Source organism: Xenopus laevis, chromosome 9_10S (genome assembly GCF_017654675.1).
Source record: "Xenopus laevis strain J_2021 chromosome 9_10S, Xenopus_laevis_v10.1, whole genome shotgun sequence".
Taxonomy (NCBI): Eukaryota; Metazoa; Chordata; class Amphibia; order Anura; family Pipidae; genus Xenopus; species Xenopus laevis.
The window spans coordinates 4,790,962-4,804,931 of record NC_054388.1 but is presented as its reverse complement, the minus strand read 5'-3'; the positions used below and the strand labels follow the sequence as shown (position 1 = coordinate 4,804,931).

The following is a 13,970-nucleotide window of genomic DNA, read 5'->3' as shown; positions in this document are numbered from 1 at the left end:
CATGTTTTATAGACGCTATACCTGCTCGCCCCGCCCCTTTTATGACATCATTGGCGGAGCAGAGCTATAAAAGGAACCCAGAAGTCAGGTGGGTGCGGGTGGAGGGAGGGAGGATGAGTGGCCTCCCTGGGAAATCCCAACCCGCACATCACTACCATGTATGGCCACCTTTACTCTGTGGTTGGCCAAACCAAAAATGGGGCGTCTCCCATTGCTACAGATTAACCCCATGGGCACATTAAAGGTCACGGAGAGTAAAAAGCACAGAGGTAAGTGCCGCGCACACCCTGAGCCTGCACGTGTAATGTCTACTACAGGTCTGTGCTTTTAATCACTATATGGGAACGTAGACAAAATATATTACAACATAATTTAGAAAATGCTAGTGGTAATCCTTAAAGTAGGGTTACCATCCCCAGAGGAATGCACTTGCTGCTAACTCCCAGCATCCAGTGGCAAACAACTCCCAGCATCCAGTGGCAAACAACTCCCAGCATTCAGCTGCCAATGCCGATCATTTTCACTGTACAGCTGCTTTAACACAATGCACGGGGAATTATTCGTAACTGGACTGGCCTTAGATACAGCTCAGTTGCCATTGTGCTGCCTCCCTTAACCTGGTAGCACCATGTGGCTCTCAGTAAGGGCCACTTACATGGACATGGTTTTTTTTCTATGAAAATGCTTTTCACAATGGATACACATTGTATCAGGTGCATCTGCTGTGAAGAGGAAATATATCAATTCTAACATGTATCCAGTAAGTACTGCACCAGCAGTAACAAAATTAGAACTGGAAAAAGGGCGTAGTCCAGACGCATTTAAATCCTCTGCGGGTTGAATGGGGGCAGCTGCAACTTCAAATAAGGGTGCAGGCACTTTGTAGGACATGCATGTTGCTCATTTAGAATATAAAATGTAAATCCCATGTCCGCATAAGAATGTCCAGTATGCAGGGATCCATTTAACTTCAAGAACGTGGATTCAAAATAAAATAAAAATTAGTCCCGCATTGTTCTTATCCACATTCCTATTTGAGTCCTTTTCCTCAGAGTAGTTATTCAATATAAATCCATAGTCTTGAGCTCAATGCATTTCTCCGTGGCACCTCTGGGTGTTCCTTGATGCTTTCTACAACGTGTCCTCCTTATTGTTGCTTCAAGAGTTAAGGGTAAGGCCACACGAGGAGATCCGGGGAGATTTTGTCGCCTGGCGAATAATCGGCTCGTCTTTTGAGCGGCGATGCATTTTCAATACTCGCCCAAAGTTGCCTCAGTGAGGCAACTTCGGGCGACTATTGAAAACGCATCGCCACATGTGCATTAGCGCAGGCGACTTTTCATTGCAACCTATGGGGGAAAAAAAGCTGAGGCAGTTTGGGGAGATAGTCGCTGAAAAGACGAGGCGATTAGTCGCCAGGCGACAAAATCTCCTCATCTGGACTAGCCCTTACTGCTTGGAGCTGCTTTAGATCATGCGCTTGAGATAATGAAATAATGCCGTAATTCGTTTATGTACAATGATTGTCTCATTTCATGTCGTTTAGTGGTAAAGTGGAAGTGAACAATTTTGGTTTGTTAATAGCTACAGCCATATTTTGCAAAGATGGCAGAAGTGCACGTAAATGTTTAAAGGGGAACTATCACGAAAATAAAAATTTCATATAAGCTTCAGCATACTGAAATAAGAAACCTTCTAAATAGAATCTCCTGAAATAATCAAGTTTATCTTCACTATTCATCTCTCAGCATCTGTTTCTCTTCATTCTGTCTTCATGCAGCAGTTGGGTGTCAGATATTCATTGACAGTTAGATCCAATATATCTTATAGGGGGGGCTCCTTTTGCCTAGAAGATGTATTAGAGGTCACTCTATTAAACTCACCAGACATCATGTCTCTCTACATGCAGGATTTGTGCAAAAGGCAGTTATTGTTTGTACTGGAATCAGTTTTTTGAGTGAGCTCTAATTCATCTGCTAGGAAAGGAGCCCCCCTATAAGATATATTGGATGTAACTGTCAGTGAACATCTGACACCCAATTGCCGCATGAAGAGAGAATAAAGAGAAACAGATGCTGAGAGAGGAATAGTGAAGATAAACTTGATTATTTCAGAAACAATGCAGAATATTTAATTGATTGTATTTAGAAAGTTTCTTACTTCAGTATGAGGAAGCTTCTATTAAACATTTTTGCGATAGTTCCGCTTTAAGAACAATTCTAATCCAAGACGTTTGCTTTTGATTATTATCTGCCGGACATGGACAGGAGGCATTGCTAAACCACAGAGCCTTAGATCTATAGAATATATTCTAATTAGAGCTGGGGGGCTGCAGTAGATAATCACTACTCCCAGACTTGTGTGCCATTGTCAGTTACAAGCTCCCCGTTATCTACAATCACCACTTTTTCAGTTGCGTTACCTGAAATGCCCAGCCTTCTATTATTAACCTCGCTTCATAGCTCCTTGTGGGTTATTTGAATAGAAATATTCCTTTCAGAATCACAGGCTCTGATCACAGTAGATGCATCTGTCGCAGCCTTAGGATTTGATGCATCTTTACAGCTACAAAGGTTGTGCTTTGCATAAGGGTCGTTTCTTTTTTCTTTTTTTTTAATTTTTTTTTGTTGCACCTAATCATCGGTCTCAAAGGTTCTGTTCTGTTTAGCTTGTTTCGTTGCTTTCCCCCTCGGTTTAAATCTTCCGTCTCAATGGTTCTGTTCTTTCATCTTGTTACGTTGCTGGAAGAAGCTCTTTCCGAACTCATATGAGCTGATCATTATGGCGCAGGCAGGAGCCACTTTAATGACCCGCGGGAGAAAACCTGCCGAAATGGGACACTTTATATAATCGCCGAAGGAATATGTAGGGAGGAGAGAGAAAGCAGAAAAGAGAAAAGAAATGAAGGGTAATTACCTGCAAATAGGCCTCTAGTTCCAGATTCTGCTCGAATCCTGCGCATGGCTCCCCAGGTGGAAGATCTCTGTCCTCTCGATGGACCTGATAAACAGAAATCCCAAATACAGGGAAACATGAACAGGTTTATCTCTGCTACAAATATGAGACAAATAACTGGCAAACAAAGCAGGAGATGTGGGTCCACCATAAAGTGGCCCATTTAGATGTGGTGAATGTGCACATTGTAATGGTATTCTGAAAGGTGACATTATAGCACATCCCTCTAAGGGCTTTCCAATAAAATTGAATGGGCATTTTACCTGTAATAGTACAGGAGTCATTTATATGATAAAATGCCCATGCGGCCTTACCTATGTGGCACAGACAAGTAGATCTATAAAAACCAGATTAAATGAACATAAAAGTAGTATTCGAAATTATACACCAGATATAGAGAAAAAAATTGATCTGAAATGTCGGTGGCAAAACATTTTTTTCATAATAAACATACGGTAGCCCAATTAAGATGGAATTTATTGGAACAAGTAACTACTGAGAGGGGAGGTAATATAAGAAACCGGTTGCTACAGCGAGAAGCAGTGTGGATAAAAAGATTGGATTCCCTAACACCTATGGGATTGAATGAAAGTTTTAACAAGTTCTTATAATATGTAACAGTTTTTCTATTAGATTGCAATTGTAGCGTTACTGGTTGAAGGATAGTTTTTAAACTGTTTTGTAAAGTGTTAATATTGTTACAAATAATGCTTGATACAAGTATGTCTTAAATAAGTTATTTATAGTATTTATTGTTATATTGCAGGCAATGAATTTTCTTAAAGGGATTTTTCCCTTCACGAATTGTGGGATACATATAAATCACTACATCATGATGAATGGGATCAAGCACTAAACAGTTAAATTGTGTCACATGGTGTTAAAAGGTATTTAATGCAATTGTGTTCACTTGATTTTTATTGCACCTGAGGAAGGGGTTGACCCCGAAAGCTTGCGCCAACTCTGCTGAATAAATGCTCTTAAAGGCAAAGCCAAGTGTCTGGTGTGCTTCTTCCCTATGGGAATTCTTGTATGAAAATTGGCTTGGAAGTAGCTGGAGGAGTTGAATGCACCCTATGGAGAGAAAGTAAGTGGTGTGCCGAAGAAAATGTATGCTGGTCCACCATAAAGGTACCAGACCACGTTAAAAAAATTTATTATACGTGTCCCTCATTATTTAAGGGATCCCCTAGTCTATCACTGTCCTACACTGAAACAGCAGATGCATCTTTGCACAGTAAAAAAGCTCAATATAATGGATGTAGAACACTACCAACAGTCTCAGTTTCCAATATCTGCAGTTTCCTATTTAACAGGTTCTCTGATTTACTGTCTGATCTATAAGTGCAGCAAGCATCTCTGCAATAAACGTCTGCTATGGATGATTGTTCATGTCTGTATGATAACTGCTCCTAAAAATAGATGATAATGTAATACTAATACTGATTGTGTCTCTTTCTCATCTTTAGGGATATGGCATAGCCAACCTCTATGGACTGAAAATACAGCCTGGATCCAGAGAAGGAGAACATAAGGCTTTGATATCTACACTTGTTACAAAAATGGCGGAAGATCACTTCCTTGTTGAATAAGTGAGTAAAGCTCTTTATACATCCGCACAGAAAGGCACATTGTTTCCCATTCCTGCTCACCAGGTTCCAGGTTACCCAACTCGATCTGTCTCTGGGTTTTCACTACATCAAACGGCAGAGTGAGGATGGCGGCCACCTAGAGAGAGGGGAGCAGGGCAAACATCAGGCAGTGGGACAATGTAGAATTGGCAGATGGAACTGGTATGTGTTCTTAATATGGGTGACACAAAATAAATCATAGAGGGATATTATGCAGGTTAATGGCACCTTCAAACAATGTAGAGGGGATTATAACAAAGAATAGGTAATTAGCATTGAAGGAAGTAATGAAATGGAATAACTCACCGCTCCAGACACAGCACCGGCACTGAAGCTGACTAGGAATGGGCTTTCTGCAGCTGCTTTGGTGTTGCTCATCTTCCTCTTCACAAGTTCGTAATTAAACCAGTAGAGAGCTATAGAGAGAGAGAAAATAATAATAATAATATATGATGTCTGTAAAATGTACAGCACTGTGTATAAAAGTAACACTGTATAAGATGTATAGACATGTATTGGAACACCAGGAGAAGATAGTAGTGAGGGTTATATCAAGAAGCAAGAGAGGTAATAGGACAGTTATAGGGTGGGTTATGTGGAGCAATAAGAAAGGGTGGGTTACATGAAGAAACAGGAGTTGTTATAGTAAAAGGTTATATGGAAGAATAGTAAAAAACAGAACAATATGATATATATGAATCGTATGTCTCATGAGGTCTATGGGTTGCCAGGTGTTTCTTCTGAAAACACTTTCAGGTTGTGACTGGCTAAAAGGCCGGTGCTGTAAAATCGGACATATTGTAGGTACTCCATATTGTAGGCAGCATGGAGTATGCACAAAAACAAAATGATGATTTACTGAAAGGCAGAGCTATAATTGGATGAGCTATTGATTACCTGAGAATGGGACATCTCTAAGCACGGTTGGGCCCCATCCTTTCCAGAGAGACAGCCATCCATCCCGAGAAACTGCAGAGCGCAGACACACACCCAGCTCCATGTAAGAGAGCTGCCGAGACTGCATCTTGGTGCGAATCAGTTCAAGTGGGCTGATAACTGTGACTGCTCCCACTGTAAATGAAACAATCAGACTGAGACTGGCACCAAAAGCGAGTTGTGCAGGAAAAGCCAAGGAACAAACAGATCCTGGGAGACACTTACAGCGAGCATGAGAGACAGACTTACAGCGAGCATGAGAGACAGACTTACAGCGAGCATGAGAGACAGACTTACAGCGAGCATGAGAGACAGACTTACAGCGAGCATGAGAGACAGACTTACAGCGAGCATGAGAGGCAGACTTACAGCGAGCATGAGAGGCAGACTTACAGCGAGCATGAGAGACAGACTTTACAGCGAGCATGAGAGGCAGACTTACAGCGAGCATGAGAGACAGACTTACAGCGAGCATGAGAGACAGACTTACAGCGAGCATGAGAGGCAGACTTACAGCGAGCATGAGAGACAGACTTACAGCGAGCATGAGAGGCAGACTTACAGCGAGCATGAGAGACAGACTTACAGCGAGCATGAGAGACAGACTTACAGCGAGCATGAGAGACAGACTTACAGCGAGCATGAGAGACAGACTTACAGCGAGCATGAGAGACAGACTTACAGCGAGCATGAGAGACAGACTTACAGCGAGCATGAGAGACAGACTTACAGCGAGCATGAGAGGCAGACTTACAGCGAGCATGAGAGACAGACTTACAGCGAGCATGAGAGACAGACTTACAGCGAGCGTGAGAGACAGACTTACAGCGAGCATGAGAGACAGACTTACAGCGAGCGTGAGAGACAGACTTACAGCGAGCGTGAGAGACAGACTTACAGCGAGCATGAGAGGCAGACTTACAGCGAGCATGAGAGACAGACTTACAGCGAGCATGAGAGGCAGACTTACAGCGAGCATGAGAGACAGACTTACAGCGAGCATGAGAGGCAGACTTACAGCGAGCATGAGAGACAGACTTACAGCGAGCATGAAAGACAGACTTACAGCGAGCAAGAGCTCCGGCTATGAGGGGAATGTGGTTGCCATGATAGCTCAGCCCATAACACAGGAAATCTCTCAACTGATCGTAACATGTGAAATATATGATGGTAGCAGGCACAGCCATTACCCTATAAAGAAATATTAATATACAATACGGTTGCTATGCGGGACTTACATAATTCTGAGAAACAAAGGTCCTGATTTCCAAATATCTGCCCAGATAAGCAATGCCATATCTTTTAAGGGAACAGTTCTGTGTAAAAATAAAAACTAGGTAGTTAGCCATTAATGTAATGTATAAAGGCTGGAGTGACTGGATGTGTAACATAATAGCCAGAATACTACTTCCTGCTTTTCAGCTCTCTAACTCTGAGTTAGTCAGTGACTATAAGGGGGGCCACATGGGACATAACTGTTCAGTGAGTTTGTAATTGATCCTCAGCATTCAGCTCAGATTCAAAAGCAACAGTTATGACCCATGTGGCCACCTCTCAAGTCTCTGATTGGTTATTGCCTGGTAACCAATCAGTGGAAAGCAAGAGAGCTGCAAAGCAGGAAGTAGTGTTCTGGCTATTATGTTACACATCCAGTCACTACACCCTTTATACATTACATTAAAACTAACTATATTGAAAATGTCTTTTATTTTGCACAGCTTATTCACCTAGTTTTTATTTTTGAACTGAACTGTTAACATTCCCATTATAGATCTCACAATGCAATGACTTACAATGTCGGGGGCAGCCCACTCCATAGTGATGTTAAGCCTTCGTGCCTTGTAATTTTCACAAATGCATCCTATTGGGTGAAAGAAGTAGCACATAATAACGTAAGAGGAAGGTCAGTGGGAGAATGAGCTGGGACGTAGAATAAAACAAAACTAAAGTCACCCAATGGTTGTTTAAACTGCAAGACAACAAAGACATTTCTCTGACCACTTCCCCTTCCTTCCTGTCTTTCTACTTGCACTGCTCTCCCACTCTCTCTCGAGTCTCCTCACCAGGGTGCCATTGAAGTATGTGGGTGCTCGGTACCAGGTGCTGCACGCCGTGGCATGTTGACACACAAAAAGATGATCCATCAGTCCATTACAATACAGGAAGCAGCGCCCTGAGAAAGGGGAGAAAACATGAGAAAGGAACCGGCAGGAAAGGGTTACAAAAATAGGAGAGACTGGGAGGAAAGGGCACGTTAGAGAGAAAGAGTGAAGGGAATTTAGTAATGGGAAGGATAAAAGCCACACAGAATACCTGCAAGGGGGGTGATTCACCATTGAAGAAGACTATTATTTGGGTGACATGCTGTATAATCGATATAATACACTAAAGCCATGAATATCCTGTAAATTATATCCTTATAAACAGTGAGTAGTGATGTCATTTCTGTCACATGACTCACTGAATCTTTGTGTATTATAATAAATAAAGTACCCCCAGTTGCAAACTATGAGGATATTAGAAGTTACCTCGGAGTTCCATGACCTTCAGCCTCATGTTTTTATGTGGTCATGAAACTCCTCGGTAACTTATAATATCCTTATAATTTACAAGAGGGGGTACTTTATACACTTTATCTTGTCCTTCAAGATATGTAGCACCTTTGAGGTGAAGGGTCATACAAAAGCACTCAATGTGCAAGAATGGGCTGGATCCCCAGTGCTCCACAGTCTTACTGTCCTACACAATCATTGTGCAGGGGAAGGGAAGTACCACAGTTTCTTTGTGCAACCGGGAACCAGTACCCCAATCATTTTGCAGGCGGTAGTGTGATAGTTGTGCAAGCGGGAGCTGGCGCCCCACATAATCAGTGTACGAGAGGGTTGATGGTCTTATTAATGGACCAATAACAGCAAACATTTTCTAAAAAAAAGTTACGAAAAAAAAAAAAGACTCCAACACATTTTAAACTTTAAAGTCGCTAAGCCTTTATTAAGAAATTACTTGACGAAACGCTGCTTCAAAAATGTTTTTTTGCTGTTACTGGTCCTTTAAGCAAGATGGAAAATGCAGATGGGGTATGTCTCTCAGTGACAAGAACAGTGACATAGTAAGTAAGGTTGAAAAAAAACACGTCCATCAAATTCAACCTTTCAACTATTTGCACGTTTTTAAAGGATAAGGAAACCTTTAAAATAAGTGAATGTGAAACTGACGAGGGGGCTATTCTAAGCACTTTTGTAATTTGCATTCATTGTTTATTTTCTTTTAGTTCGAAGATATTAAGGGATACATGTACTGTTAAAATGAATGAATTATGTTACAACAGCGCCACCTGCTGGTCAGTTTCCCACCAGTCTGACCAACAAGTAGTCAAGGAAGTTGTCAGGAGAAAGAAAGAGGCTGCTCTGATGTTCTTCTGCTTAGGAATAAAATTAGAAACCTTTATCACATCTTTCCTAAGCAGAAGAACATCAGAGCAGCCTCTTCCTTTCTCCTGACAACTTCCTTGACTACTTGCTGGTCAGACTGGTGGGAAACTGACCAGCAGGTGGCGCTGTTGTAACATAATTCATTCCTTTTAACAGTACATGTATCCCTTAATATCTTGGAATTAAAAGAAAATAAATAATGAATGCAAATTACAAAAGTGCTTAGAATAGTCCCCTCATCAGTTTCACATTCACTTATTTTAAAGGTTTACTTATCCTTTAAGGTGGCCATACACATAGATCAAACGAGCGGATCTCTACCTGATATGCCCACCTTGAGGTGGGCGATATCGGGCTGATCCAATGGTGGGCCTTAGGCCTATAATGAAAGGAATGGAACACAGGCGGTCGGATCACAGGACCGCATCAACAAACAGACGCGGTCCACGATCCGACGAGATTTCTACCGCTACCCGATCGACATCTGCCCGATCACTGCATTAGAGGGAGAACCAGGGTGTGTTCATGGGATATGGTAACATGCAGGGGAACAGAATCAGATACATAAATGATAGGCTTGTCATTGTTTATTTTGGGGTCGAGTGGGTGGTCAACAAAATTTGTTTATTGATAATAAAGACATGCCCGGGTGTTGTGTACTCACATTTGGGATGGCGCACGGGGAGTGCCCAGGGAAGAGGCTTTACAGACAAAACTGCAACACAACAGGAAAATATTAAGGAGAGAGAACAGTATGTGAGGAATATACATATACCAAAGTCACAAATATCTAGTATGTATGTATGTATGTATGTATGTATGTATGTATGTATGTATGTAATGCAGACTAATAATGCACAGCGTTTATGCTGTAGGGCTGAGCAGCAGATAGTGCCAAGCCATAAACAGAGGCAAAGGGACATTGGGTTTTACCTTTAGAGAGAGGTTTCCTCTGCGCCTGCAATCTTATCTTCACAACATCCAGAGGGGTCACTGCAGATAGAAGAAGAATCAATTGTTAGACAGGTCACCCCCCACCCCAGTCTCCTCACTCCCCTCCAAATACTCCAAAGCCCGTGAGCCGTACCAAAGAGGGAGGTGAGGAGGGCTCCGGTACCAGAGGCCAAAATCTGCTGCAGGGGAGAGATCCCACCTGGGGACGAGCCGGGTTCCTCTGCAGCCATACCTGTAATGAGATAATGAGGGGGAGGAGCCAGCGGGACGGGAAAAAGAAGGGAAAGTCCAAGCAAAAAAGAAGGGACAAAGTAGAGAGGAAAAGGGATTACATTGTGTAACATACATAAACCACACAGCTCCCACCCGCAGCCCAGCTTTCCCCACCCGCCCCGCTTATCTCTTCCCTCCCTAAAGCAGGCGCAGTGTTTCTGGCCCCCTGATAACCAGCCTGAACTGCAATGGCCTCTTTATTACCTGCTGAAAGTGCCCTCAGATCTCCATTCTCTTGGAAGCCAGGTGGCAGCAAACCACATCCCCAGGGAACCTGCTGGCCAAAAATACAAAATGTTACGCATATTAAAAACAGTGTCAAAATAAGGTAAAATCCTGGAAATAAATAAAAAAGACCCCACAGCTTGTCTGTGTAGGACCAGGGGGAAAAAAAAGACACTATAAATGCTGAGAAATCATCAAATCTGGTGGTGCAGTAAGTGCTGCTGAACACTGGGTGGCGCTATATCTTCCTGTGTGTAGCCAACATATGTACGAGTTTACATAGGAGTTTATATAGGAGTTTATATAGGAGTTTATATAGGAGTTTATATAGGAGTTTACATAGGAGTTTATATAGGAGTTTACATAGGAGTTTACATAGGGGATATAACTGATCCCAATGGCCAGTCCAGAGGTAACACAACTCCTGCAATCAATAACTGGTGCCTCTCGCTCACTGCTTTAAAGGGGACACAAACCCAGTGCCAGATGAAAGAAAATGTCATGCTTAGCAGCTTAACGGATTCAGGACCATTTATATTTTCAGCACAAAGATAAGTAATGAAAAAAAGTAACAAGAACAATAGGGTTTGTTTTTGGGTTGCTGGGGTCAGTGACCCCAATTTGAAAGGTGGAAAGAGTCAGGCAAATAAAAAAACAAAACAATGAAGACCAATTGAAAAGTTGGCCATTGTAGAATATACTAAAGGTGAACTACTCCTTTTATTACAATATATGAAGTGAAATTACCAGATCTGTCAAAGCAAAGGATTTTGTTTAGTCGGTAACTACCCCGGGGAAAAGACGTAGCAACAACATCCGAGCCTCAATGGCATCAACTGGCGTCTTGTGTTCCATTTCAGCCACACAAACTGCCATATCCCCTGAATAACCCCCAGTATAATCATTATACACAACATATCCAGCCTCTGGCTGCCTCCAAACCACCTTCAGCTCTTAGTGGGATGCTGGGAGCTGTAGTTCAGCCAGTTCTGTGTTATTACACTGAATTATGGGATTACACAGCCCATATCTCCCTATAAATGTACATACAAAACAATACACAAACACATAATATACAGGTATGGGACCGGTTATCCAGAATGCTCGGGACCTGGGGGTTTCCGGATAACAGACCTGCTATAATGAAAAAACGCCTGCGGCATGGCACTCGCGGTACTTCGTTTTCCAAAGTTTCCTCGTGAGGCAACTTCGGAAAACTAAACGCCGCTAGTACCATGCCGCAGGCGTTTTTTCATTATAGCAGACGGAAGGGCCTGAGAGAGCACAGAGCACTACTACTGCTGCTACTACTACTGCCGCTACTACTACTGCCGCTACTACTACTGCCGCTACTACTACTGCCGCTACTACTACTGCCGCTACTACTACTGCCGCTACTACTACTGCCGCTACTACTACTGCCACTACTACTACTGCCGCTACTACTACTGCCACTACTACTACTACTGCTGCCACTACTACACCAGGACATGTTTATATAAGAACAGATACTACAGCTGCAGCCCAGAGTTACACAACACACTTCTGCATTGTGGTACAGCCTGATAATGACACACTGCCCTACACACACACACACACACACTCACACACAATGCCATAAACCACAAGAATTACACACAGACACACAACTACAACAGCCACTCACTGACACAGATGCAACTACACAATGTCAACATAATGACATCCCAACAGCAACAGGGAAATTACACAATATTCACACAATAGGGCACAAGGCAGGGGCTGCCATATACAGTAGCACACTCACTCACTCAGTCTTACACTCACTCAGTCTCACACTCACTCAGCCTCACACACTCACACTCATTTAGTCTCACACTCATTCAGCCTCACTCATTTAGTCTCACCCTCACTCAGTCTCACCCTCACTCAGTCTCACGCACTCACTCAGCCTCACACTCATTTAGTCCCACACTCACTCAGCCTCACTCACTCAGCCTCACACTCATTGAGTCTCACACTCACTCAGTCCCACACACACTCAGCCTCACTCACTCAGTCTCACACTCACTCAGTCTCACACTCACTCAGCCTCACACTCAGTCTCACACTCACTCAGTACCACACTCAGCCTCACACATTTAGTCTGACAGTCACTTAGTCTGACACAGTCTGACAGTCAGTACAGTGAGTGAGTGAGTGAGTGTGACACAATACAGACAGTACTAAAGATAAGACACTAGAGAGACAGAAGGCAGAGAAGAGACAAGAGCAGAGAGATCAGACAGTCCTGGATTCAGTGTAATATACAGACAGTACTATATACAGTGTAATATACAGACAGTACTATATACAGTGTATAGAGAGGGAACTATATTCACTAGTTACACACAGACAGAACAGATGATGACTAGAAACAGATATAAGTGAATATCCATCCCCGCACACAAACAAGTCCCTAGGAGTCCGTATCCCTCCGCACAGGCAGCCGCACATGACTATAAGGAATAACATGAAGCTAATGGTGTCCTACCCTCTGTCCCGCTGTTGGGGAGTTTGGGGTCCCGGATCCCCCGTTCCTAGGGGCCACATCTCTGTCTGACCGCTCTGGGAGAAACCGGTCTTAGATCACAAACAACATGTCACTCAATACTAAAGACACGCCCAGACGCACAGGAAACCCCGCCCCCCGGTTTCCCAGTTTGCCTTGGGGCGGGAGACAAAGTGCGCAGGTGCGGGAGGTTGTTTGTGTGAGTGTTAGATTTTTACCTCAGGAGATTGTGAATAATAAAGTGGACACAGGAACAAGGGGGAGTGTACGGAACGCATTTTAGGACATCATGCGTCTACTTACGTTTGCGTCATGCGTCGTCCTATGCCTTCTCCGTTGCGCATCGCTTGCCTTTGAAGTCACGGATCATCCAAATGTGCAGTCGCACCTCCGCTCTGTAGCCTCCCTCCTCAGACGTCGCTCATCAACGCTCCGCCCTCAGACTTCCTCCTTGAGCTGTCAGACGTCGTCCATCAGGAATCAGTCGTCCTCCATCAGGCATCCTCCATCTGGCATCAGGAATCCTCCATCAGGCGTCCTCCATCAGGAATCCTTCATCAGGCGTCCTCCATCAGGAATCCTCCATCAGGCATCAGGCGTCAGGAATCCTCCATCAGGCGTCAGGAATCCACCATCAGGCGTCAGGATCAGGCATCAGGCGTCAGCATCAGGCGTCAGGATCAGGTATCAGGCGTCAGGATCAGGCATCAGGCGACTCTCTGTCCTGGGCTGCTGTATTCATTTTTTTTTTTACTTCCGGTTTTACATTTGGCGCATTTTTTCCCCAGCCAATAGGAGTCTTAGGTTTCGACCAATTAAATTAAAGCTGCCACTTGTAGGCGTCGCCATTTCGTCCCACAGACATTGTTTGGCAAGGCACGCTGTCTGGCTCCGTTCATCTACCCCCGCATGATTTGTGCTGGTAATTAGATAATTAATTAACTGAAATGTGGCATATACTTTAATTAGTTCGTGTTTATGTTGTTTTTTTTATTTATTTTTTTTAAATCATTTAGCTTGCTGCTTACAAATAAT

General features: G+C 43.3%; 1 protein-coding gene across 6 annotated transcripts; it reads right to left on the bottom strand.

Annotated features, from left to right (window-relative positions):
* Positions 1 to 2,121: 2,121 nt before the first annotated feature.
* Positions 2,122 to 13,897, bottom strand: MGC131348 (uncharacterized protein). 6 transcript variants are annotated; one of them, XM_041577871.1, is made up of 14 exons: positions 13,239 to 13,897; positions 10,385 to 10,457; positions 10,041 to 10,139; positions 9,887 to 9,946; positions 9,618 to 9,668; positions 7,586 to 7,695; positions 7,316 to 7,383; positions 6,589 to 6,713; positions 5,484 to 5,657; positions 4,893 to 5,002; positions 4,608 to 4,683; positions 3,882 to 4,029; positions 2,917 to 3,000; positions 2,685 to 2,824 (listed from the first exon to the last, which is right to left on the bottom strand). In XM_041577871.1, exons 3-13 carry the CDS (start codon positions 10,135 to 10,137, stop codon positions 2,931 to 2,933), a joined length of 1,089 nt encoding a protein of 362 aa, XP_041433805.1. In that variant the 5' UTR covers positions 10,138 to 10,139; positions 10,385 to 10,457; positions 13,239 to 13,897; the 3' UTR covers positions 2,685 to 2,824; positions 2,917 to 2,930.
* Positions 13,898 to 13,970: the final 73 nt, after the last annotated feature.